The sequence below is a fragment of the Engystomops pustulosus genome, chromosome 10 (genome assembly GCF_040894005.1).
Source record: "Engystomops pustulosus chromosome 10, aEngPut4.maternal, whole genome shotgun sequence".
NCBI classification, from domain to species: Eukaryota; Metazoa; Chordata; class Amphibia; order Anura; family Leptodactylidae; genus Engystomops; species Engystomops pustulosus.
In genome coordinates this window covers 90,259,687-90,283,754 of record NC_092420.1, presented here as the reverse complement: position 1 = coordinate 90,283,754, position 24,068 = coordinate 90,259,687, and the positions used below count along the sequence as shown (strand labels likewise).

General features: G+C 47.8%; 1 protein-coding gene and 1 non-coding gene across 2 annotated transcripts; both read right to left on the bottom strand.

The window, feature by feature from the left end:
* Positions 1–3,620: 3,620 nt before the first annotated feature.
* On the bottom strand, positions 3,621–14,047 carry BEST4 (bestrophin 4). The gene is made up of 8 exons (XM_072127171.1): positions 13,796–14,047; positions 8,189–8,517; positions 7,810–7,964; positions 6,892–6,969; positions 6,336–6,491; positions 6,155–6,235; positions 5,160–5,314; positions 3,621–4,646 (listed from the first exon to the last, which is right to left on the bottom strand). Exons 1-8 carry the CDS (start codon positions 13,945–13,947, stop codon positions 4,217–4,219), a joined length of 1,536 nt encoding a protein of 511 aa, XP_071983272.1. The 5' UTR covers positions 13,948–14,047; the 3' UTR covers positions 3,621–4,216.
* A 7,437-nt stretch (positions 14,048–21,484) lies between these two features.
* LOC140105300 (small nucleolar RNA SNORD38) lies at positions 21,485–21,554 on the bottom strand. The gene has a single exon (XR_011850538.1). It is a non-coding gene; the product is annotated as a small nucleolar RNA SNORD38 (small nucleolar RNA).
* Positions 21,555–24,068: the final 2,514 nt, after the last annotated feature.

Here is a 24,068-nt window from a genome sequence, read left to right as displayed (position 1 = left end):
AATACAATGACACTGATTCAATGCAACAAATTATCAGGACAGGACTGAGAGATCTGTGTTGATATGTTTTCCTCCCAGAAGATTGTCTTCTCTGCTACATTGTAACAAACTCTCCGCTATGGTTGGGAGGAGGTTTTTCTTAAATCTTTTTGGTTATAAACAAGACTATTCACATCCACAGCAAGCAGAGGCCCTGAGACGTTCATCACAATATGCCAAGTGTGAACATTCTCTAAAGTATGTGAGATGGTTGTGATCGTGGATATGATATTGGGGCCCCAGGCCCCACCTCTGCTGTGACTCTGCTGCCCGGCATTGTGGGTGACGTCGCCTCTTCCTCCCAGGAAGTGACTTTTCCTGAATATAATGACATTCCCCTCTGCTGGGGTTAAGATATCATAAAATTATTATAAAAATGTTTAAATTATTCCTGCTGTCTGGAATCACAGTTTTGTGGAATGTTATCGGTGTCTGGATTTAGAGACCCTCACCATCAGATCCTGAACCCATCCAACACATCCTGAACCCCTCTAATGGATCCTGAACCCATCCATCTGATCTGAACCCATCCATCTGATCCTGAACCCCTCTAATGGATCCTGAACCCATCCATCTGATCTGAACCCATCCATCTGATCCTGAACCCCTCTAATGGATCCTGAACCCATCCATCTGATCCTGAACCCCTCTAATGGATCCTGAACCCATCCATCTGATCCTGAACCCCTCTAATGGATCCTGAACCCATCAATCTGATCCTGAACCCCTCTAGCGAATCCTGAACCCATCCATATGATCCCAAACCCCACCAATAGATCCTGAACCCCATCACTCGGTCCTGAGCCCCACCACTAGTTAGGGCGCGTTCACACGTTGCGTTTTGACCTGCGTTTTCATTGCGTTTGAAACGCATATACAACAGCTGAGGAGAGGTGATTTGCCTAATTTCATCACTGTTAACGCATGCGTTAACAAAACGCATCGTAAACGCGATGTTAACGCACGTGTTAACGCATGCGTTAACATTGCGTTTACAAACGTAAACTGTAATGTAATTAGGCAAATTACCTCACATCAGCTGTTGTATATGCGTTCCAAACGCAATGAAAACGCAACCAAAACGCAACGTGTGAACGCGCCCTTACTGAATCCCCTACTCCCCCCGCCCAACCACCCAATCCTAAACCCTTTCACTAGATCCTAAACCTGCTAATTGATCTTGAGTGAACCCCACCAGCAGATCTTAAACCCCACCAATGGATCCTGAACCCCATCAATGGAACCTCAACCCCATTATTGCATCCTGATTGCTCCACCAGATCCTAAGCCCTCCACCCAATCCTCTACCCTACCACAAGATCTTAAAAACCACTAATGGATACTAAACCCCCTTGTCAGATCCTAATCCCCACCACCTAAACCTGAACTCCACCACTGGATCCAGAACTTATTGATTAATCCTGAATGCTACGCCATATACTAAGCCCCACCACCCGATATTAAACCCTACCACTCAGGCCGCGGTCACACGTACCGCTAGACGTCCATTCATAACGCGACGCTAGCGCACAGGGGGAGGTCCTCGGCCCCAACGCAGATGCGTTTCCAGAGAAACGCATGCGATCGGCTTAACAATCGCATGCGTTTCCCTGGGAACGCATGTGCGTTCGGGCCTAGGACCTCCCCCTGTGCGCTAGCGTCACGTTATGACGGACGCCTAGCGGTACGTGTGACCGCGGCCTCAATCTTGAAACCACAAATGGATACTGAACGCCCTTGCGAGATCCTAATCCCAACCACCTGAACCCTAGGATTAGAATTAAACCCCACTAATGGATCCTAAGCTCTACCACTTAATATTGTACATCACCAATGGACCCCAAATCCCCCTTCCAGATCCTAAACCCCACCACCATATCCTGGAACCCCACCATTAGATCTTGAACCCTACCAATGGATCCTGAACCCCATTAATGGATCCTGAATGCCCTACCAGATCCTATGCACCACCTTCAAAGCCTGATTCCTAGCAGTAGATGTTGAACTTCACCAATGGATCCGTAACCCACCACTGCATCCTGAATTTCCCTGTCAGATCCTAAGCCCCACCACCCAATCCTGGAAATCCACCACCAGATCCTAAACTTCACCAATTAATCCTGAACATCCCCATTGGATTCTGACCACCCCACAACACCACCAGATCCTGATTCCAGCATGATAGTGCTGGGCGGTTGTCCGCTGCAGATACATTTCTTCTAGGGGAGTGGTCGTTTTCATCTTTGGACAAAAACTACAAGAGGAAATAGTTTTTTGGGGTGTCAACCCTGCGGACAAACACCGGAGACAGTCACAAAGGGTGGGGGCTTCCCTTTCCTGTATTCACCGTTTAGTTTGTCACTAATATCCTGGTACCTACAGGGTTAATATTCAGAAGTGACTCTCAGGAGCCTGAAAGAGCTGGGTTAGATCATGCGGCTGTCACCCAGCTTTCCTGAGTACAGATAATCACTGCACAGAAGAGCGGACCCCCATCCCTGGCACCACAGGAGGGTCCGTACTGGGGGTCTGCAGGTGTCTGAGCATCTGCAGCCGCAGAAAAAGGAAGATCACATTTCATCCTAGATCCACTCAATGCCCGACATTCATGGCCGGGGGCCGCACACAACAGGGCCTTGTTCCCCCGAACATTCACCCAAACAAAAAGTGCCAAAAGACGTCTCCTGGGACCAAGTACAGGAGCCCCTAAAACACCAGGACCCGACACCCAAGACATCCACATAGTGTGGCTGAGACGTGTATCTAATCCTGTCCTGTGTGATACTGTCTGCTGAGCTATGTATCTAATCCTATCCTGTGTGATACTGTCTGCTGAGCTGTGTATCTAATCCTATCCTGTGTGATACTGTCTGCTGAGCTGTGTATCTAATCCCATCCTGTGTGATACAGTTTGCTAAGGTGTGTATCTAATCCTATTCTGTGTGATACAGTTTGCTAAGGTGTGTATCTAATCCTATTCTGTGTGATACTGTCTGCTGAGCCGTGTATCTAATCCTGTCCTGTGATACTGTCTGCTGAGCTGTGTATCTAATCCTATCCTGTGTGATGCTGTCTGCTGAGCTGTGTATCTAATCCTATCCTGTGTGATACTGTCTGCTGAGCCATGTATCTAATCCTATCCTGTGTGATACTGTCTGCTGAGCTGTGTATCTAATCCTCTCCTGTGTGATACTGTCTGCTGAGCCGTGTATCTAATCCTCTCCTGTGTGATACTGTCTGCTGAGCCATGTATCTAATCCTGTCCTGTGTGATACTGTCTGCTGAGCCGTGTATCTAATCCTGTCCTGTGTGATACTGTCTGCTGAGCCGTGTATCTAATCCTGTCCTGTGTGATACTGTCTGCTGAGCCGTGTATCTAATCCTGTCCTGTGTGATACTGTCTGCTGAGCCGTGTATCTAATCCTGTCCTGTGTGATACATCCGGCTTAGTTTCTGTATTATATACAGCTATTCCCTTCTCTCTACCTGGTGCTGTTGTAGCGGATGACGCTGCCCCCTGGTGGATGATATCAGGAGATGCAGCTTTGTAGATTAGGTTGTATTGGATTAAAGATGGAAAATAACGTAACAATGTTTTTATTTGCAGCAACCTTCTATCATATAAAGATGAATAGGATATTATACAGTAGTTGACCTCACAGAGCAGCATCATACAATGCAGATGGGGCGCCTCCTGCAGCACTGGAGTGATCAATTTGGCAAGCTCTGTCCAGCGCTGCATAATCTGTGTGCACTATATAAATAAGGGAATTGTTAATTTTATTGTTAATTATTATCCCCCCTGTACATTCAACTCTCCCCGGGATGAAATGGCTGATAACAGAGAGTAATAGATTGTATCCCCCCTGTACAGTCTCCCCTCTTCAGGATGTTATGGCTGATAACAGAGAGTAATAGATTGTATCCACCCCCTGTACAGTCTCCCCTCTTCAGGATGTTATGGCTGATAACAGAGAGTAATAGATTGTATCCACCCCCTGTACAGTCTCCTCTCCCCAGGATATATGGCTGATAACAGAGAGTAATAGATTGTATCCCCCTGTACAGTCTCCTCTCCCCAGGATGAAATGGCTGATAACAGAGAGTAATAGATTGTATCCCCCTGTTGAGTCTCCTCTCCCCGGGATGAAATGGCCGAGATGATATTTGGGGGTCTCTAGCACTCAGCCTGCTCCCCCTCTATGTTCTCCTCTGAGGGTTCATCCACGGTGATGAGGATATTTGGGGTCTTCGGTTGCTCCATCTTCTTCTGTCTCTCGGAGGCCTGCAGACGTCGGGGGGCTCTTGTTGCCACTTTGGGGGTGGGGGGCTCGCTGGCGCGGCTCTCCCTCTCGTCCTCAGTGGTCTCCTCCTCATCGATACGCCCGTCGGGGTCCAGATCTGTGTATCGGGTGTTGGAGTTAGGGGAAGGGAATCCATCTCCCCTGAATCGGACGAGGTGACCCCTGACCCCGAGACCCTTTAGGTTCTTCATCCCAATAGCTGGGGAGGCGGAGGAGAGGAAGCGGCTGAGCATGGGGGTCCTGGCCCGCGGGAGGTTGGGGGTGGCCGCTACTTGCTGAGTCTGTTCTGAATCCACATCAAAGCTGAAATAACAGACACAATGGTTACATCCAGCTCTGGAGCACTACAACTCCCAGCATCTCCTGACATCCAGAGGATCCACACAATGTAACAGAAGGCTGGAAACCCGCCCTGATCTAATGTTTCTCACAGCTGAGGGTTTGATACAATTGTATCTATTCTAAACATGTTAAATGTGTTGATACATTGTAGCAAAGGGTCAGCAGATGGTGTAGCATGTGTTATTTAGTGTCCCTGAAGAGATGTGTAATCATACCTATACCTGTTGTTAGTAGCAGCAGGACTGTGACATATAGATTTGTATTTCAACAATTGTATAGGGGCTGTGTCCACACACTGCTGTGCTCTGTGCTCTCTGCAGCCAGTGATATGTATTGTCTCTGGAGAGATGTGTAATCAGACCTTTGTGTATGTTGTTAGTAGAAGCAGGACTGTGATGCAGAGAGCCTGAAACCAGTGATTCATAGTACACGGCTCCCGCCACCTATGATACATATGATGATACGTGTCCTCACCGCATGTCGAAGGTGGAGCCCATGAAGGACGGCTTGAGGTTGTCGGCGGCGGTGGCAATGGTGTACGGGGGCAGCGCGCTCTGCTCGTTCCAGTACTTGTCCTTCTCCATCAGCGGAAGGTTCTGGTACATGTCGTCTACAGACAGGAGGGAGACCTATGGATATGAACAGGGGGTGATCCCAGGGGCACTCCAGATTCCTCACCTGGGGTCCGCAGTTTCCTGGGGGTCCACAACTCCTCTGTTCCCTGGGGTCCCCTCCCTTCCCTTGGGTCTCACCCCCTCCGTTCCCCTGGGTGCCTGCGCTCTTCTCCTTTCCCTAGGGGTTCCATACCGCCCTCCCCTAGTGGTCTGCACCCCCTACGTTCCTTCCCCTCAAGAACCTCACCCATCCCTTCCCTCCTCTGGGGGTCCTAACCTGCTTCCTTGCCACCTCTGGGATCCACACCTCTTCCCTGGGGGGTCTGCAACTTCTCCTCTGCTTCGCCAGGTGGTACTTTCCCTGGTGATCCGCTTCCCCTCCCTTCCCTCCCCTCGTGGTCCTCACCCCTCCCATTCTTCCTCTGGGGGTCAGTACCTCCTCTGGGGTCTGCTCCTTCTCTCTCCCTTCCCCTGGGCATCTGCACCTCCCCTGCTTTCCATGGTGGTCCCTCCCCTAGTGGTCTGCGCCTCTTCCCTTTCCTCTTCTGGGGGTCTACACCCCCTTCCCTGGGATTCGCACTCCCTACCTTCCCTTCCAATGGGGGTGCGCACCACCTCCATTCCCTTCCCTGGCAGTCCACACCTCCTCCCTTTCATCTCCAGGTGGTCCGCACCCTCTCTTTTCCCTTCCCTGTTGGTTCGCACCTTATCCCTGGTGGTCAGCAACCTCTCCCTTCCATGGGGTCCCACACTCTCTCCCTTTCCTGGGGACTGCACCCACTGCCTTCCCTTCCCAGGGGGTGCACACCTCCCCCCATTTCCTCTTCTGGTGGTCCACCTGTTCCCGTGTCCCACCTGCAGGTTCCTGTCTATCAGTCTGTTGGTTTCAAAGTCGTCATCGTCTTCTCCGAAGGGATTGATGATTTGTTCGGCCACCTGGAATACAGAGGGGAGAGGCGGATAATAATGGGGGGCTCTATGTGTCATATCCCCCTATCCCTGCATACAGGCTTTCATACAGTCACAAATCACTAACCTTCAGCCACCCAAAGTAGAAGAAGAACTCCAACAATGTGAAGATGGGGACGTACATGTCCAGGGGGGGCTCCTCGGAGGGCTTTATGGGGGTCAGGAGAAACTGACGCCCAATCAGACAGGAGGCAAAGAACGAGTACACGGCAATGGTGACCACCTGCAGGGGAGATGCTGCCATTACCAAACTGCAGCTCTGGATGTGACTGGAGTATAAGATGTGATCTAACAGCTGAATTATGATTACAGCTTTGGATGTGACTGGAGTATAAGATGTGACGCAGCAGCTGAATTATGAGTAAAGCTCTGGATGTGACTGGACTATAAGATGTGATGTAGCAGCTGAATTATGAGTACAGCTCTGGATGTGACTGGAGTTTTAGATGATATGTAGCAGCTGAATTATGAGTACAGCTCTGGATGTGACTGGACTATAAGATGTGATGTAGCAGCTGAATTATGAGTACAGCTCTGGATGTGACATTCATGTCCTCCCAACCTCCTGATGACTGAATATAAGGAGGGAGCAGCAGATGATGAAGATCTGGAGCACGACTGACCTGCGTGTAGACGAGCGGGAAACTGATCCAGTCATAGTGGAAGAGCATGCTGCACTTGGCTCGGTATTTATTCAGCTCCTGAGGAGGTGGAAAGCAGAACAATCACCGCATCAATATCACTCTGTAGCCGACCCCAGAGATACATGGATAGAGGGGCAACAATGCAGAGGGAGGTCCATATATCATACAGGCTGCAGGCAGTGTTATGTATTGTCACTGGAGAGATGTGCAATCAGACCTCACACTACTGTGCTCTGTGCTCTCTGCACCAAGTGTTGGGTATAGTCCCTTGAGAGATCTGTAATCAGACATTTGTGTATGCTGTTAGTAGCAGCAGGACTGTGATTTTAATCAAGTAACATCTTTTCCAAGTGCAATCGGAGCATGTCCTCACACTGCTGGTATCTGTGCACAGAGAGAAGCTACAATCCTGGAAAAATTAATCAATTTTCATAGCACAGTATCCAGTCATATACGGCCACATATAGACCACACCCCATGGTCATATACGGCCACATATAGACCACACCCTGGGGATATATACGGCCACATATAGACCACACCCCCAGGGTCATATATGGCCACATATAGACCACACCCAGGGGTCATATACGGCCACATATAAACCACACCCCAGGGTCATATACGGCCACATATAGACCACACCCAGGGGTCATATACGGCCACATATATAGACCACACCCCGGGGTCATATATGGTCACATATAGACCACACCCCGGGGTCATATATGGTCACATATAGACCACACCCAGGGGTCATATTCGGCCACATGTAGACCACACCCTAGGGTCATATACAGCTTGTTGACCACACCCCAGGGTCATATACGGACACATGTAGACCACACCCCGGGGACATATACGGCCACATATAGACCAAACCCCGGGATCACTCACATCTATAAGGAGTTTCAGGGCGATGTCGTCCCTCACCCTCCCGTCCCTCCGGGCCTGGGCCGCCAGGTTGGTGAACCACACGCAGGGGATCCAATACTTATTGAAGTCTGAAGATAAACTCTCAAATTTCTTCCGCTCTTCATGGGTCATGAAGCCTAAAAGATAAAGAGGAAGACATCGCCGACATGAGCCCCCAAATATCGCTCAACAACCCCCATCACTGGGCCTGGGGGTGATGGGATGTAGGACCCCAATTCCATAATTTATGATTCCCTCATGCGGCTCAATGGGTCAGTTCTTCTCTGTGAAGTTAAAACTCTGACCCTCACATTGACCTCTGCTGACCCCCGACATGTGGCCGCTGCCCCTTTGCTCCCACCTGCTTCCACAATGTGCTCCATGGTGGGGAACCTCTTCAGCACACGGACGCTGACGGAGCGCAGGATCAGCACGGACGACAGGTTGGCGTAACGGATCATGGTGCGGCGGAGCAGGCGGCCCCTCTCATCCCCTCCATGGACCGTGCTGGACACCACACACATCAGCTGGTCCGGCAGCGGGATACTCGTGTACTGACCCCACCAACGATTGATCACCTGGGTGACGTAGAACCCAAGGACGAAGGTCAGAGGGATCAGCTTAGTGTATTTTTCACAGTACAGCGCCACTTTCTCAAAGAGAATCCTCTGATCCTGTGTCAGGGCAAGTCTACACCAAGACAGAGAAAAACTGAGATAATAAGGGAAAAACAACTGCAAATCTCCATAGAATAAAAAATTATACACCACCACTAGGGGGAGCTCACTACATACAGATTATACACCACCACTAGGAGGAGCTCACTACATACAGATTATACACCACCACTAGGAGGAGCTCACTACATACAGATTATACACCACCACTAGGGGGAGATCACTACATACAGATTATACACCACCACAAGGGGGAGATCACTACATACAGATTATACACCACCACTAGGAGGAGATCACTACATACAGATTATACACCACCACTAGGGGGAGATCACTACATACAGATTATACACCACCACTAGGAGGAGCTCACTACATACAGATTATACACCACCACTAGGGGGAGCTCACTACATACACATTATACACCACCACTAGGGGGAGCTCACTACATACAGATTATACACCACCACTAGGAGGAGCTCACTACATACAGATTATACACCACCACTAGGGGGAGATCACTACATACAGATTATACACCACCACTAGGGGGAGATCACTACATACACATTATACACCACCACTAGGGGGAGATCACTACATACAGATTATACACGACCACTAGGAGGAGCTCACTACATACAGATTATACACCAACACTAGGAGGAGCTCACTACATACAGATTATACACCACCACTAGGAGGAGCTCACTACATACAGATTATACACCGCCACTAGGGGGAGATCACTACATACAGATTATACACCACCACTAGGGGGAGATCACTACATACAGATTATACACCACCACTAGGGGAAGATCACTACATACAGATTATACACCACCACTAGGGGGAGCTCACTACATACAGATTATACAGCCACCACTAGGGGGAGATCACTATATACAGATTATACACCACCACTAGGGGGAGATCACTACATACAGATTATACAGCCACCACTAGGGGGAGATCACTACATACAGATTATACACCACCACTAGGAGGAGCTCACTACATACAGATTATACACCACCACTAGGGGGAGCTCACTACATACAGATTATGCAGCCACCACTAGGAGGAGCTCACTACATACAGATTATACACCGCCACTAGGGGGGGGGGGAGCTCACTACATACAGATTATACACCACCACTAGGGGGAGATCACTACATACAGATTATACAGCCACCACTAGGGGGAGATCACTACATACAGATTATACACCACCACTAGGAGGAGCTCACTACATACAGATTATACACCACCACTAGGGAGAGCTCACTACATACAGTTTATACATCATCACTAGGGGAAGCTCACTACATACAGATTATACACCACCACTAGGGGGAGCTCACTACATACAGATTATACACCACCTCTAGGGGGAACTCACTACATACAGATTATACACCACCACTAGGGGGGGGATCACTACATACAGATTATACACTACCACAAGGAGGAGATCACTACACACAGATTATACACCACCACTAGGGGGAGATCACTACATACAGATTATACACCACCACTAGGGGGAGCATAGTACATACAGATTATACACCACCACTAGAGGGAGATCACTACATACTGATTATACACCACCACTAGGAGGTGCTCACTACATACAGATTATACACCACCACTAGGGGTAGATCACTACATACAGATTATACACCACCACTAGGAGGAGCTCACTACATACAGATTATACACCACCACTAGGGGGAGATCACTACATACAGATTATACACCACCACTAGGGGGAGATCACTACATACAGATTATACACCACCACTAGGAGGAGATCACTACATACAGATTATACACCACCACTAGGGGGAGATCACTACATACAGATTATACACCACCACTAGGAGGAGATCACTACATACAGATTATACACCACCACTAGGGGGAGCTCACTACATACACATTATACACCACCACTAGGGGGAGCTCACTACATACAGATTATACACCACCACTAGGAGGAGCTCACTACATACAGATTATACACCACCACTAGGGGGAGATCACTACATACAGATTATACACCACCACTAGGGGGAGATCACTACATACACATTATACACCACCACTAGGGGGAGATCACTACATACAGATTATACACCACCACTAGGAGGAGCTCACTACATACAGATTATACACCACCACTAGGAGGAGCTCACTACATACAGATTATACACCACCACTAGGAGGAGCTCACTACATACAGATTATACACCGCCACTAGGGGGAGATCACTACATACAGATTATACACCACCACTAGGGGGAGATCACTACATACAGATTATACGCCACCACTAGGGGGAGATCACTACATACAGATTATACACCACCACTAGGGGGAGCTCACTACATACAGATTATACAGCCACCACTAGGGGGAGATCACTACATACAGATTATACACCACCACTAGGAGGAGCTCACTACATACAGATTATACACCGCCACTAGGGGGGGGGGGAGCTCACTACATACAGATTATACACCACCACTAGGGGGAGATCACTACATACAGATTATACAGCCACCACTAGGGGGAGATCACTACATACAGATTATACACCACCACTAGGAGGAGCTCACTACATACAGATTATACACCACCACTAGGGAGAGCTCACTACATACAGTTTATACATCATCACTAGGGGAAGCTCACTACATACAGATTATACACCACCACTAGGGGGAGCTCACTACATACAGATTATACACCACCTCTAGGGGGAACTCACTACATACAGATTATACACCACCACTAGGGGGGGGATCACTACATACAGATTATACACTACCACAAGGAGGAGATCACTACACACAGATTATACACCACCACTAGGGGGAGATCACTACATACAGATTATACACCACCACTAGGGGGAGCATAGTACATACAGATTATACACCACCACTAGAGGGAGATCACTACATACTGATTATACACCACCACTAGGAGGTGCTCACTACATACAGATTATACACCACCACTAGGGGTAGATCACTACATACAGATTATACACCACCACTAGGAGGAGCTCACTACATACAGATTATACACCACCACTAGGGGGAGATCACTACATACAGATTATACACCACCACTAGGGGGAGATCACTACATACAGATTATACACCACCACTAGGAGGAGATCACTACATACAGATTATACACCACCACTAGGGGGAGATCACTACATACAGATTATACACCACCACTAGGAGGAGATCACTACATACAGATTATACACCACCACTAGGGGGAGCTCACTACATACACATTATACACCACCACTAGGGGGAGCTCACTACATACAGATTATACACCACCACTAGGAGGAGCTCACTACATACAGATTATACACCACCACTAGGGGGAGATCACTACATACAGATTATACACCACCACTAGGGGGAGATCACTACATACACATTATACACCACCACTAGGGGGAGATCACTACATACAGATTATACACCACCACTAGGAGGAGCTCACTACATACAGATTATACACCACCACTAGGAGGAGCTCACTACATACAGATTATACACCACCACTAGGAGGAGCTCACTACATACAGATTATACACCGCCACTAGGGGGAGATCACTACATACAGATTATACACCACCACTAGGGGGAGATCACTACATACAGATTATACGCCACCACTAGGGGGAGATCACTACATACAGATTATACACCACCACTAGGGGGAGCTCACTACATACAGATTATACAGCCACCACTAGGGGGAGATCACTACATACAGATTATACACCACCACTAGGGGGAGCTCACTACATACAGATTATACACCACCACTAGGGGGAGATCACTACATACAGATTATACAGCCACCACTAGGGGGAGATCACTACATACAGATTATACACCACCACTAGGAGGAGCTCACTACATACAGATTATACACCACCACTAGGGGGAGCTCACTACATACAGATTATACAGCCACCACTAGGAGGAGCTCACTACATACAGATTATACACCGCCACTAGGGGGGGGAGAGCTCACTACATACAGATTATACACCACCACTAGGGGGAGATCACTACATACAGATTATACAGCCACCACTAGGGGGAGATCACTACATACAGATTATACACCACCACTAGGAGGAGCTCACTACATACAGATTATACACCACCACTAGGGAGAGCTCACTACATACAGATTATACATCATCACTAGGGGAAGCTCACTACATACAGATTATACACCACCACTAGGGGGAGCTCACTACATACAGATTATACACCACCTCTAGGGGGAACTCACTACATACAGATTATACACCACCACTAGGGGGGGATCACTACATACAGATTATACACTACCACAAGGAGGAGATCACTACACACAGATTATACACCACCACTAGGGGGAGATCACTACATACAGATTATACACCACCACTAGGGGGAGCATAGTACATACAGATTATACACCACCACTAGAGGGAGATCACTACATACATATTATACACCACCACTAGGGGGAGCATAGTACATACAGATTATACACCACCACTAGGGGGAGCTCACTACATACAAATTATACACCACCACTAGGGGGAGCTCACTACATACAGATTATACACCACCACTAGGAGGAGATCACTACATACAGATTATACATCCACCACTAGGGGGAGATCACTACATAAAGATTATACACCACCACTAGGAGGAGCTCACTACATACAGATTATACAGCCACCACTAGGGGGAGATCACTACATACAGATTATACACCACCACTAGGGGGAGATCACTACATACAGATTATACACCACCACTAGGGGGAGCTCTAAACATACATAATGAATTAAAGGACTTCTACAATCAGATTACCTGATGGTAGAGGATTATTACAGTACTTATCTCTCTGTCCCATCCCCGTATGTATAAATCTTAATTTCTTTTAACCTTGAATGGCCGCATTTCTGTGAAATCTACGTTTATAACACATGTAAATTAGGCAGAGTTCCTCTGTAGAGCAGCACCAGGCTTCTCCGTATTATCATTTATTTGGGCCCCCCAGAGGGTTCTGAGTAATGTGTCAATCTGACTCTTTCCCTGGAGAAGAGAAGAAAATGAAGATTTATACACAAGGGGCAGTAAGTAATACTCCTCTACCATCTGATTCCTGCTCTATTCCTCATTATATAGGGGGGGTTCTGCCTCCATGTGGGGGGTGACCCCGCTCTCACCTGTATGTGAGGCTCAGTATGGCGTAACATGTGGAGAAGACGATCAGCTCCTTGTACAGTAGTTTGTAGATGCTTCCTTTCCAACGCAGGAGAAGTTTGGAGAATCCAGCGAATCTGGCATTGGCCACTTCCAGGGTGTAAGAGATGGTCATGGTGACTCCTGGGGGAATGTAAGGGTCATGTCAGTGCCCCCTCCCCTGATACAGGGATCTGCGGGTCTACAACCTGTGGCATTGTACTACAACTCCCAACATGTCCTTACCATAGATTCACACCTCCCATATATAATTAAAATGTTCCCCACCCAGCTTTCCCAAAGCCCTGATAGGTGCTTTGTATCTGTAGTTGACAGCACTCATCTGTGACTTACCTGTGTGGTGCACCCAGCGCTCTGCAGCCGCCGCCCCAGCGCGCCTTTTATAAGGGGTCACACTCGGGCACTGGTCACCTCCTGATTTATTGCCTCATAAAGTTCAGTACAGATTAATCTGTGAGCAGCAATGGCCCCCACCCCCACCGATTCTCCCAAAGAAGCATCTTCAGAGGCGACACAATGTAACAAATGTCAGCCGTCATAAAGCATTCCTTGTATATATGTCCATCTCATCGCTTCATTATATCCTCTATACACACAAGTAATGGGGCCGACACAGCTACTACTAGAAACAGACTGAGGACAGAACTCCTGCATGAGGGCCCCCTAGTGGTGGCCACCAGCAGCTAGATTATCAATAAATTGCTGTTTATCTGAACCCATCATGTGTTCTCCAGTCTGCTGTGCTGTGCATCCAATCCTATCATATGTAATACTGTCTTCTGAGTTGTGTATCTAATCCCATCATGTGTGATACTGTCTGCTGAGCTGTGTATCCAATCGTATCATATGGAATACTGTCTTGAGTTGTGTATCTAATCCCATCATGTGTGATACTGTCTGCTGAGCTGTGTTTCTAATCCTGTCCTGTGTGATACTGTCTGCTGAGCTGTGTATCTAATCCTATCCTATGTGATACTGTCTGCTGAGCTGTGTATCTAATCCTACCCTGTGTGATACTGTCTGCTGAGCTGTGTATCTAATCCCATCCTGTGTGATACTGTCTGCTGAGCTGTGTATCTAATCCCATCCTGTGTGATACTGTCTCCTGAGCTGTGTATCTATAATCCCATCATGTGTGATACTGTCTGCTGAGATGTGTATCTAATCCTATCCTATGTGATACTGTCTGCTGAGCTGTGTATCTAATCCTATCCTGTGTGATACTGTCTGCTGAGCTGTGTATCTAATCCCATCCTGTGTGATACTGCCTGCTGAGCTGTGTATCTAATCCTATCCTGTGTGATACTGTCTGCTGAGCTGTGTATCTAATCCTATGATGTGTGATACTGTCTGCTGAGCTGTGTATCTAATCCTATCCTATGTGATACTGTCTGCTGAGCTGTGTATCTAATCCTATCCTGTGTGATACTGTCTGCTGAGCTGTGTATCTAATCCCATCCTGTGTGATACTGCCTGTTGAGCTGTGTATCTAATCCTATCCTGTGTGATACTGTCTGCTGAGCTGTGTATCTAATCCTATGATGTGTGATACTGTCTGCTGAGATGTGTATCTAATCCTATCCTGTGTGATACTGTCTGCTGAGCTGTGTATCTAATCCTATCCTGTGTGATACTGTCTGCTGAGCTGTGTATCTAATCCCATCCTGTGTGATACTGTCTGCTGAGCTGTGTATCTAATCCCATCCTGTGTGATACTGTCTGCTGAGCTGTGTATCTAATCCTGTCCTGTGTGATACTGTCTGCTGAGCTGTGTATCTAAACCTATTATGTGTGATACTGTCTGCTGAGATGTGTATCTAATCCTATTCTGTGTGATACTGTCTGCTGAGCTGTGTATCTAATCCTATGATGTGTGATACTGTCTGCTGAGATGTGTATCTAATCCTATCCTGTGTGATACTGTCTGCTGAGCTGTGTATCTAATCCCATCCTGTGTGATACTGTCTGCTGAGCTGTGTATCTAATCCCATCCTGTGTGATACTGTCTGCTGAGCTGTGTATCTAATCCTGTCCTGTATGATACTGTCTGCTGAGCTGCGTATCTATTCCTATCCTGTGTGATACTGCCTGCTGAGCTGTGTATCTAATCCTATCCTGTGTGATACTGTCTGCTGAGCTGTGTATCTAATCCTATGATGTGTGATACTGTCTGCTGAGCTGTGTATCTAATCCTATCCTATGTGATACTGTCTGCTGAGCTGTGTATCTAATCCTATCCTGTGTGATACTGTCTGCTGAGCTGTGTATCTAATCCCATCCTGTGTGATACTGCCTGTTGAGCTGTGTATCTAATCCTATCCTGTGTGATACTGTCTGCTGAGCTGTGTATCTAATCCTATGATGTGTGATACTGTCTGCTGAGATGTGTATCTATTCCTATCCTGTGTGATACTGTCTGCTGAGCTGTGTATCTAATCCTATCCTGTGTGATACTGTCTGCTGAGCTGTGTATCTAATCCCATCCTGTGTGATACTGTCTGCTGAGCTGTGTATCTAATCCCATCCTGTGTTATACTGTCTGCTGAGCTGCGTATCTATTCCTATCCTGTGTCATACTGTCTGCTGAGCTGTGTATCTAATCCTGTCCTATGTGATACTGTCTGCTGAGATGTGTATCTAATCCTATCCTGTGTGATACTGTCTGCTGAACTGTGTATCTAATCCCATCCTGTGTGATACTGTCTGCTGAGCTGCGTTTCTAATCCTATCCCGTGTGATACTGTCTGCTGAGCTTGGTATCTAACCCTGTCTTGTGTGATACTGTCTGCTGAGCTGTGTATCTAATTCTATCCTGTGTGATACTGTCTGCTGAGCTGTGTATCTAATCCTATCCTGTGTGATACTGTCTGCTGAGCTGTGTATCTAATCCTATCCTGTGTGATACTGTCTGCTGAGCTTGGTATCTAACCCTGTCTTGTGTGATACTGTCTGCTGAGCTGTGTATCTAATCCTATCCTGTGTGATACTGTCTGCTGAGCTGTGTATCTAATCCTATCCTGTGTGATACTGTCTGCTGAGCTGTGTATCTAATCCCAGTCTGTGTGATACGGTCTGCTGAGCTGTGTATCTAATCCTTTCCTGTGTGATACTGTCTGCTGAGTTGAGTATCTAATCCCAGTCTGTGTGATACTGTCTGCTGAGCTGTGTATCTAATCCTATCCTGTGTGATACTGTCTGCTGAGCTTGGTATCTAATCCTTTCCTGTGTGATACCGTCTGCTGAGTTGAGTATCTAATCCCAGTCTGTGTGATACTGTCTGCTGAGCTTGGTATCTAATCCTATCCTGTGTGATACTGTCTGCCGAGTTGAGTATCTAATCCCAGTCTGTGTGATACTGTCTGCTGAGCTTGGTATCTAATCCTATCCTGTGTGATACTGTCTGCCGAGTTGAGTATCTAATCCCAGTCTGTGTGATACTGTAGCATTCTTCTCTCCAGGTTCTCAGCAATAATTTCTATCTTTAGTTGCATTTACTATGTCCACACTGTTATCAGGGGCAGTAAATCTTGTGGGACATTGGAGGAAGTTGTGATGGATTCCATGAAACTTCCTCTTTTTAAAATGTATTTTTCTGATCCCACACCCAAAATGTGGCTGGTGCTCTGCGCCATAATGGAATCTGACTTTGCAATTTCCCCGCACACTTGCGCCAAGTCCACTGCAGGATTTGGGCTGGATTGGGCAACGGGGCCTACACGACAGGCTGACACTGGCCAAGTAACTGCATGTAATACGGGAAAGGTGAGAATGTTACTATGAGAAGTCATATTTATCGCTACTAACTCTACTATACACAGTAATTCTATTCGGATTTCGCACTTTATATTGAATATATTTATCATATTTGTGTAAAATGGGTAATTATCACCAGTGAATAATACATGGTTGTGGATATTGCTTTATATATCGAACACATCAATAAGAGGATCTATTGCTTTTATTATATATTTGGAATTACATATGGAATAATTTGGATGTAATTTACTTTTAATGAATACATGGTATACTATTGTCCTCACTCATCTTTTTTCTTGGTTATGTTCTGTACAGTATGCAACAAGATGGCCGACACCCCACCGCACGTGTGACACAGCTTAGGCTGCCCCCAGTAGAAGATCAGGATCCGATCCCTCCCCAGGAAGGCTGATGAAGGGATGTGGGCGACTGAGTTACCTGAACGCCTCAACTTCACCATGAAGGTCCAGGCCCCTGACCAGATACCATACTTGTCTCGATTTTTCTCTGGTAATCCTAGTACCTCTCCATAACGATTCATCCAGGTCATGATGTCAAAGCAAGATAGTGATTCGTTACGGGTAAGAACGGTCACTTTCTTGAGTTCGCTCTGGCGGGACACTGCTTGCACAGCAAAGTCCCGCCACTCGGGCTCAGCAGCTCAACTACCCGTGCCCGAGGGGGACACACATCACTGCCACGCCACCGAAGACGCACCACATTCCTACGGTTAGCACCCGGCCCGGTTGTCGGGAGCGACCATGATGTCTCTCTGCCTCTTTGCTCTCGGAAGGCAGACAGGCCGTGCCTCTCTATCCAAAACGACAAATCAACCTCCTGCACCGCTACATTGATCGTCCTTTCTCCCTTCTGTAGGGCCTGCAGCATGCACTGTTACAAAGAGACGTCCCCAGAGACCATAAAGGAGGATGACGGGACCTCAGCAGCGACACTGGCATAGCTTTTAACACGGGCCACCACTGGCAGAGTGACAGGACCAACTCCTGGACCTACCACATCGGCATTACCCACCTCCACACTACACTCAGCTGCGTCACCCATACCACCAGTCACACCTTTACTCCCAAAGCTGGTAATGGTTTTGCACCACTCATTCCACCCACCATCACACGAGCATTTTCTCTGGTTGGACCAGCAGCAACATTAGGGGGGAAAAAAACCCTCCGCATCTTCAAGCACCAGGGACCCCACACAGAGCATTGCCCAGTGGACCCCAACTCTTGTCACACTTATGCCCCCTCCCCCGCATCAGTGGATGTTAATTTCTTGAAATTGGGTACAATTCACCATTGATCCTTAGCAGGTATTAGGCACCGCTTATCTTCACCCTGTTTGGGAAATCCGCAACTAAGTCTCAGTGACCCCTCCACACTGCCGCCGCCACCACCACTCACCTAAGTGATCAGCGGCAACAGCATGAAGAGGCACCGAGGCAACAGAACCTGCCACCAGTGCGGGGCTATCCCCCCTCCCAATAAAAGACGCACCACAGCACTGGATTTTGATGGCATCCCCTCTGCAGGGCCGCCCTTACTGTCCATCTTCACGTGCCTCCCCTGCACCCCCACTGTTACCACAGAGACTGAGCCCATTGCCAAATCAGATGTAATCTCCCCGCTCCCTGGCACTGCAGGACCTGTGCTAGGTAAAAGGCCTACACAGTGAGCTGTCCCTGCGGCCGACCCGGGTGTTACAGGTTAAGGGCTGTACACAAGTTCACCACTTCCACTGGTTTGCGGCCCAAAGGCACATCCTCTAAGAAAAATCCTAGAGGTGCATGAGGGACTCAAGCTGTCTGATCTCCACCATCAGCACCCCTCCCTGGTGGCTGTCACTGTCCTCACCTGGGCAAGCAGAACCACAGCTAGATGACATGGCCCCTTGTCCTGCAGGGGGCCCACTGTACGGTACCGGGCTTTGCTCAGTCTGGCTCTCAGGTTGAACCACCACCTCTGCTTTTCCTTATCCATCTCCCAGACCCTCATTCAGGAGCTTTCCTCTAATGCAAGGCCTGGATGTCAGCGTTTAGCCTGGAAATCTCAGCAATTATTTGCTCATTACGCTTTTTCTGGGCAGAGCTTGCCCTGGCATGGGCAAACCTCAGCTCCTCCGCAGCCATCTCACCGGCTTCTTTGTACTCAAAGGTGGCTAAAGCCAGAAGGAAGAAGGGGGGGGGGGGAAGAAATAAACTCAGGTCCTCAGCATTCCCCAGCCTCACCTTTAAGCACTCAGCTTTCCCAAAGTACATAGCTTTTCAGAGGTCTTGCGGGTCATCTGAACCTCTGCTAACTAGGGGGTAATTAGAGTGGCATTGCTGCGGCTCCTAGTGGATCTTCTCACCCCCAAGTTTTCCACTACGCTGGCACAAGTGGCTACTCCCGTTCCCTGCTGGCCTAGTTTGGGAGACAGGAGCCTGGGACTGGCTGCTCTGGCTCATGCTTGGAAACCCACTGCCTCCCTGAGAGAGTAGAGGTCCCAGATGGAGGTGGTTCTTTCCTGGAGCAGCACACAGAACTAGCTCAAGATGCACTCACTATTCTGCTGCTGGTGCAGTCACTGTGTACATACATGACATTACTTATCCTGTACTGATCCTGAGTTACATCCTGTATTATACCCCAGAGCTGCACTGACTATTCTGGTGGTGGCACAGTTGCTGTATACCTGACATTTCTTATCCCAAGTTGCATTCTGCATTAGATTCAAGAGTTGCACTCACTATTGTACTTCCATCCCATTAGTTGCACTTGAGGTGCCAGCGTTTATTTTGTGAATACTGAAGTATTTTTTGTTATGAACTTCCTCTAAATGTATTAGAGAAAAATGCAAACAATTCTCCCAGGATAGGATAAGGAAAACCCCCACATCTTTTAGCTCCTTGTAAGGCAGCTTTCTTGACCTTCGGGAAGCCTAATGACAAAGCAGTGGTTGTGAACCTTTTAAAGGTATAGAGCCCAAACTGCAACCCAAAACCTGCATTTTTTGCCAAGTGCCAGCACAGCAATTTAAGCAGTAACTTATTACAATCTTCTTGCTCCATGCTGTACCAAAGCCTTCAATGGGCCTAGGGGCCCCAATATCTTTGTCAGAAGAAGTTTGGGATTGCCAATGGAGCTTCCCTTGACAGCCTCTGAACAGGAAGATTTAGGGGTCTCACAAATGATACATCCCACGGCTGTAGTAGAAAGCTGCCAATTGCAGTCAGTATGTGATTGGCAACCATGTATCTCAGATTGCAAGCTTGTGTTTCATCTGACCATTCTATCACTAACATCCTCCATGACCTGTACAACGCTGCAGAATTTGATGCTGCAATAGTTAACAGGGCTCTAAAATTATCAGTGGGGGTGTATGACATTAAAACCATTGATAAGGCTTCCAAATTTGTCCCCCCCCCCCCCCAATTCATCTAATGTACGAGGTGAGAAGGTTCAAATTTATGTGACTTGATAAATTTTTTTATTTTACTGATACGGGCAAGAATAAAGCAAATTCAATAAGGACATTTCATCCCCCATCTCGGGTGGGCAAGTAGTGTAGTTGGGTAAAACCTGGTGACAGGTTCTCCAAGTGATCCACATAGCAGCTGGGCACTTACAGCCGCCACCCAGAGGGATGGGAGGTCACAGCAATGGACTAAAGGTTTCAAGAAAAGCCTCACAACAAGACTGAGTCAGGTACAACAAAACTTTATTAAACATAATAAGCATACAAGTTACCCAGTGTTCACAGCGTTACTTCCTCCATCACCTGCAGAGAGAAGAAGACCAGGGTAAGAAGAGAAACCCAAGACAAGACCAGAACCCACAGCCCAGGGTGGAAGGCGAAGCCCAAATATCTGGTCTGCACTAAAGGTGCAGCCCCCCTCCAGGGTATCCACTTCAGAGTAAAGGTGTCATCGCTGGACCTCAGCAGCAGAACTGGAAAAGGATCTCATCACCAGGAGACACCACTGGAGGTAAAGGATCATCTGCATGAACAGGTGGCCACTTACCATGTATTGTGCTCTGCCGCCATCATCCAGAGGTAAATCCTGCAAGATGAGACAGAAAAGTCACTCCTGTCACATAAAGCAAGCAGAGATCTAGATATATGCCCCTCCCACTAGATCCGGCAGTCCAGGGCATCTGCTTCAGAGTAAAGGAATCAACACTGAACTTCAGCAGCAGAACTGGAAAAGGATCTCATCACCAGGAGACACCACTGGAAGCAAGGGATCAACCGCATGAACAGGCGGCCACTTACCATATACTGCGCTCTGCCGCCATCATCCAGAGGGGTCCAGCAGCAAATCCTGCAAAATAAGGGAAGTCATTCCACCACATCAAGCAAGTAGATACAGGCCCCTCCCACTAGACCCCAGGGGTCTGCTTCAGAGTAAAGGAGTCAACACTGGATCTCAGCAGCAGAACTGGATAAAGATCTCATCAACAGGAGACACCACTGGAAGTGAGGGATCATCTGCATGAACAGGCGGCCACTTACCGTATACTGCGCTCTGCCACCAGAGGTGTCCCGAGGCAAACCCTGCAAGAGAAGAAGAGTCATTCCACCACATCATCAAGATAGTCACTGCAACTCCCAGCAGACAGAACACCATGGGCCCCCATTGTGTATTACAACAAGATCCAAGCACAGATCCATCCCTACCTCACACATCAGAAACCTCCACACTCCCCCAGGATGTGCTGCATCCTCAGAAGTCAGAGTCATCACTGATCATCAGAAGCAGAACTGAACAGAAGATCATCACAGGACGAGCTGCAACATCCAGGGGGGCCGCATCACCGGCAACATGGCCCACCAGACCACATCTACTGGCCCACTATATATATATACACACACACACACACACACACGGAGGGGAGAGTCTAGCAGAGTGAAATATCTACCCCCCCTTCCCCTAAATTACCAGCCCCCTATAAACACTACACACCATCAACAGCAACCATGGGCTTAAATACAGTACTAGCAGGCGCTAAGGGGCCCCATCTTCCTACCAGACACGCTGTGCTACACATTATGCAGTACAAAGTGTTTATAATATATGGTTTATATATACTTTATGACTATATGGCACTTTTTACATGCTCTATATGTGTGTATAAGTGAAGAACTCTAGGTATAGAAATGTAATATGTATATTTTTAAGTGGGAGGGGGGGGGGCAAAATCAAAAGTCTACTATGGAGCCCTTCCTCTCCTAGTTACACCACACCAAATCTAGCAGCTCCCAATATATACACGAGAGCAGTCTACCAGCCCCCTATAAACACCACCCAGAGGATAAGCTGCCCCATCATGGAGGGAGGGAGGAGAGGTGCACAGCAGCGACCCCCAAACCTACAGACACCTCAAGAATATACTAACAATCTGCAGGAGCTCCATAACAAACCCCCCACATCAAGGCGCCTCTTAATAGTCAACTACAGAACCCCATATACTTCAACCACTAACAACAGACCCTTCTACAATCCCCAGCACTCACCCGTCCTCAGCCGCTTTTCCCTCACATGTGCCGGAGAAGAGAGAGCGAGCAAGAGGCGGAGCAGCGTCATATATATACGTCCCACGCCCCACCTACTTCACGCGAGAGAGCGCTCTAACCCCGCCCTCGGCAAAGCGCGCCATCTTTCCGGAGACCTTCTTCTCCCCATACACGGCGGCCATGTTTGGTTGGTTACTTGCTGTGTGTAATAGAAGTTGTGATGGTGAATTATAGTGGAGGATCACACAGTCTGACCTCCACTAGTGCTGAGCGACACACAATGGATATTCTCCTATGTTCACCATCTCCCTGCAGCTTTTTACGTCTCTATTCATACAATGTTGGGATTTTATCTATTAAATTATTAGAATGAACCCAAGTAAATAAGTTTTCCAGGAAGGGATCAGAAAAACTGTGCCTTTTAGCTACCTTGTAAGGCAATAGCATTTTCTAATGGACACTTTGCCACTTGAGGCCGCCTTACAGGTGTGTGGAGACTTATAGCCATGGACGCTCTACATGCAAATACGTTTTCCCCTAGCGGAGCGTCCGAGGCTACAAGTCACCTTAATTGGCAAAGTCTCTATAAGTGTGCATTCACACGTTGCAGTTAAAACCGCATCGCAATCAGCTTTGAGGTGGTTTTAGGTGCAGTTTTGTCAATTAAACAGGTGAAAGACATGAACTGAACGAGTGAATGACATTTGTGGAGCAGGTTTCCCCTTCAAAATCAAATTCACTCGTTCAGCTCATGTCTTTCACCTGTTCAATTGACAAAACTGCACCTAAAACAACCTCAAAGCTGATTGTGATGCAGTTTTTAACTGCAACGTGCGAAGGCACCCTAAGGATAAGTCTTGCTCCCCCCCCCCCCCCAGGATGAAACCATAATCCTTAGGGCGCGTTCATAACGTGACGCTAGCGCACAGGGGGCGGAGTTTGGGGCGATCGCATATGCGTTTCCAGAGAAAC

Bases quoted from the DNA above. Each gene is read 5' to 3' on its own strand.
- BEST4 (XM_072127171.1), bottom strand. From the start codon at position 13,947: ATGACCATCTCTTACACCCTGGAAGTGGCCAATGCCAGATTCGCTGGA. The intron at 6,970-7,809 runs GTGAGTGATCCC...CCACCTCCTCAG, and splicing joins CCCTGAAACTCCTTATAGAT to GAGCTGAATAAATACCGAGC. The intron at 6,492-6,891 runs GTCAGTCGTGCT...TCTCCCCTGCAG, and splicing joins TCCCGCTCGTCTACACGCAG to GTGGTCACCATTGCCGTGTA.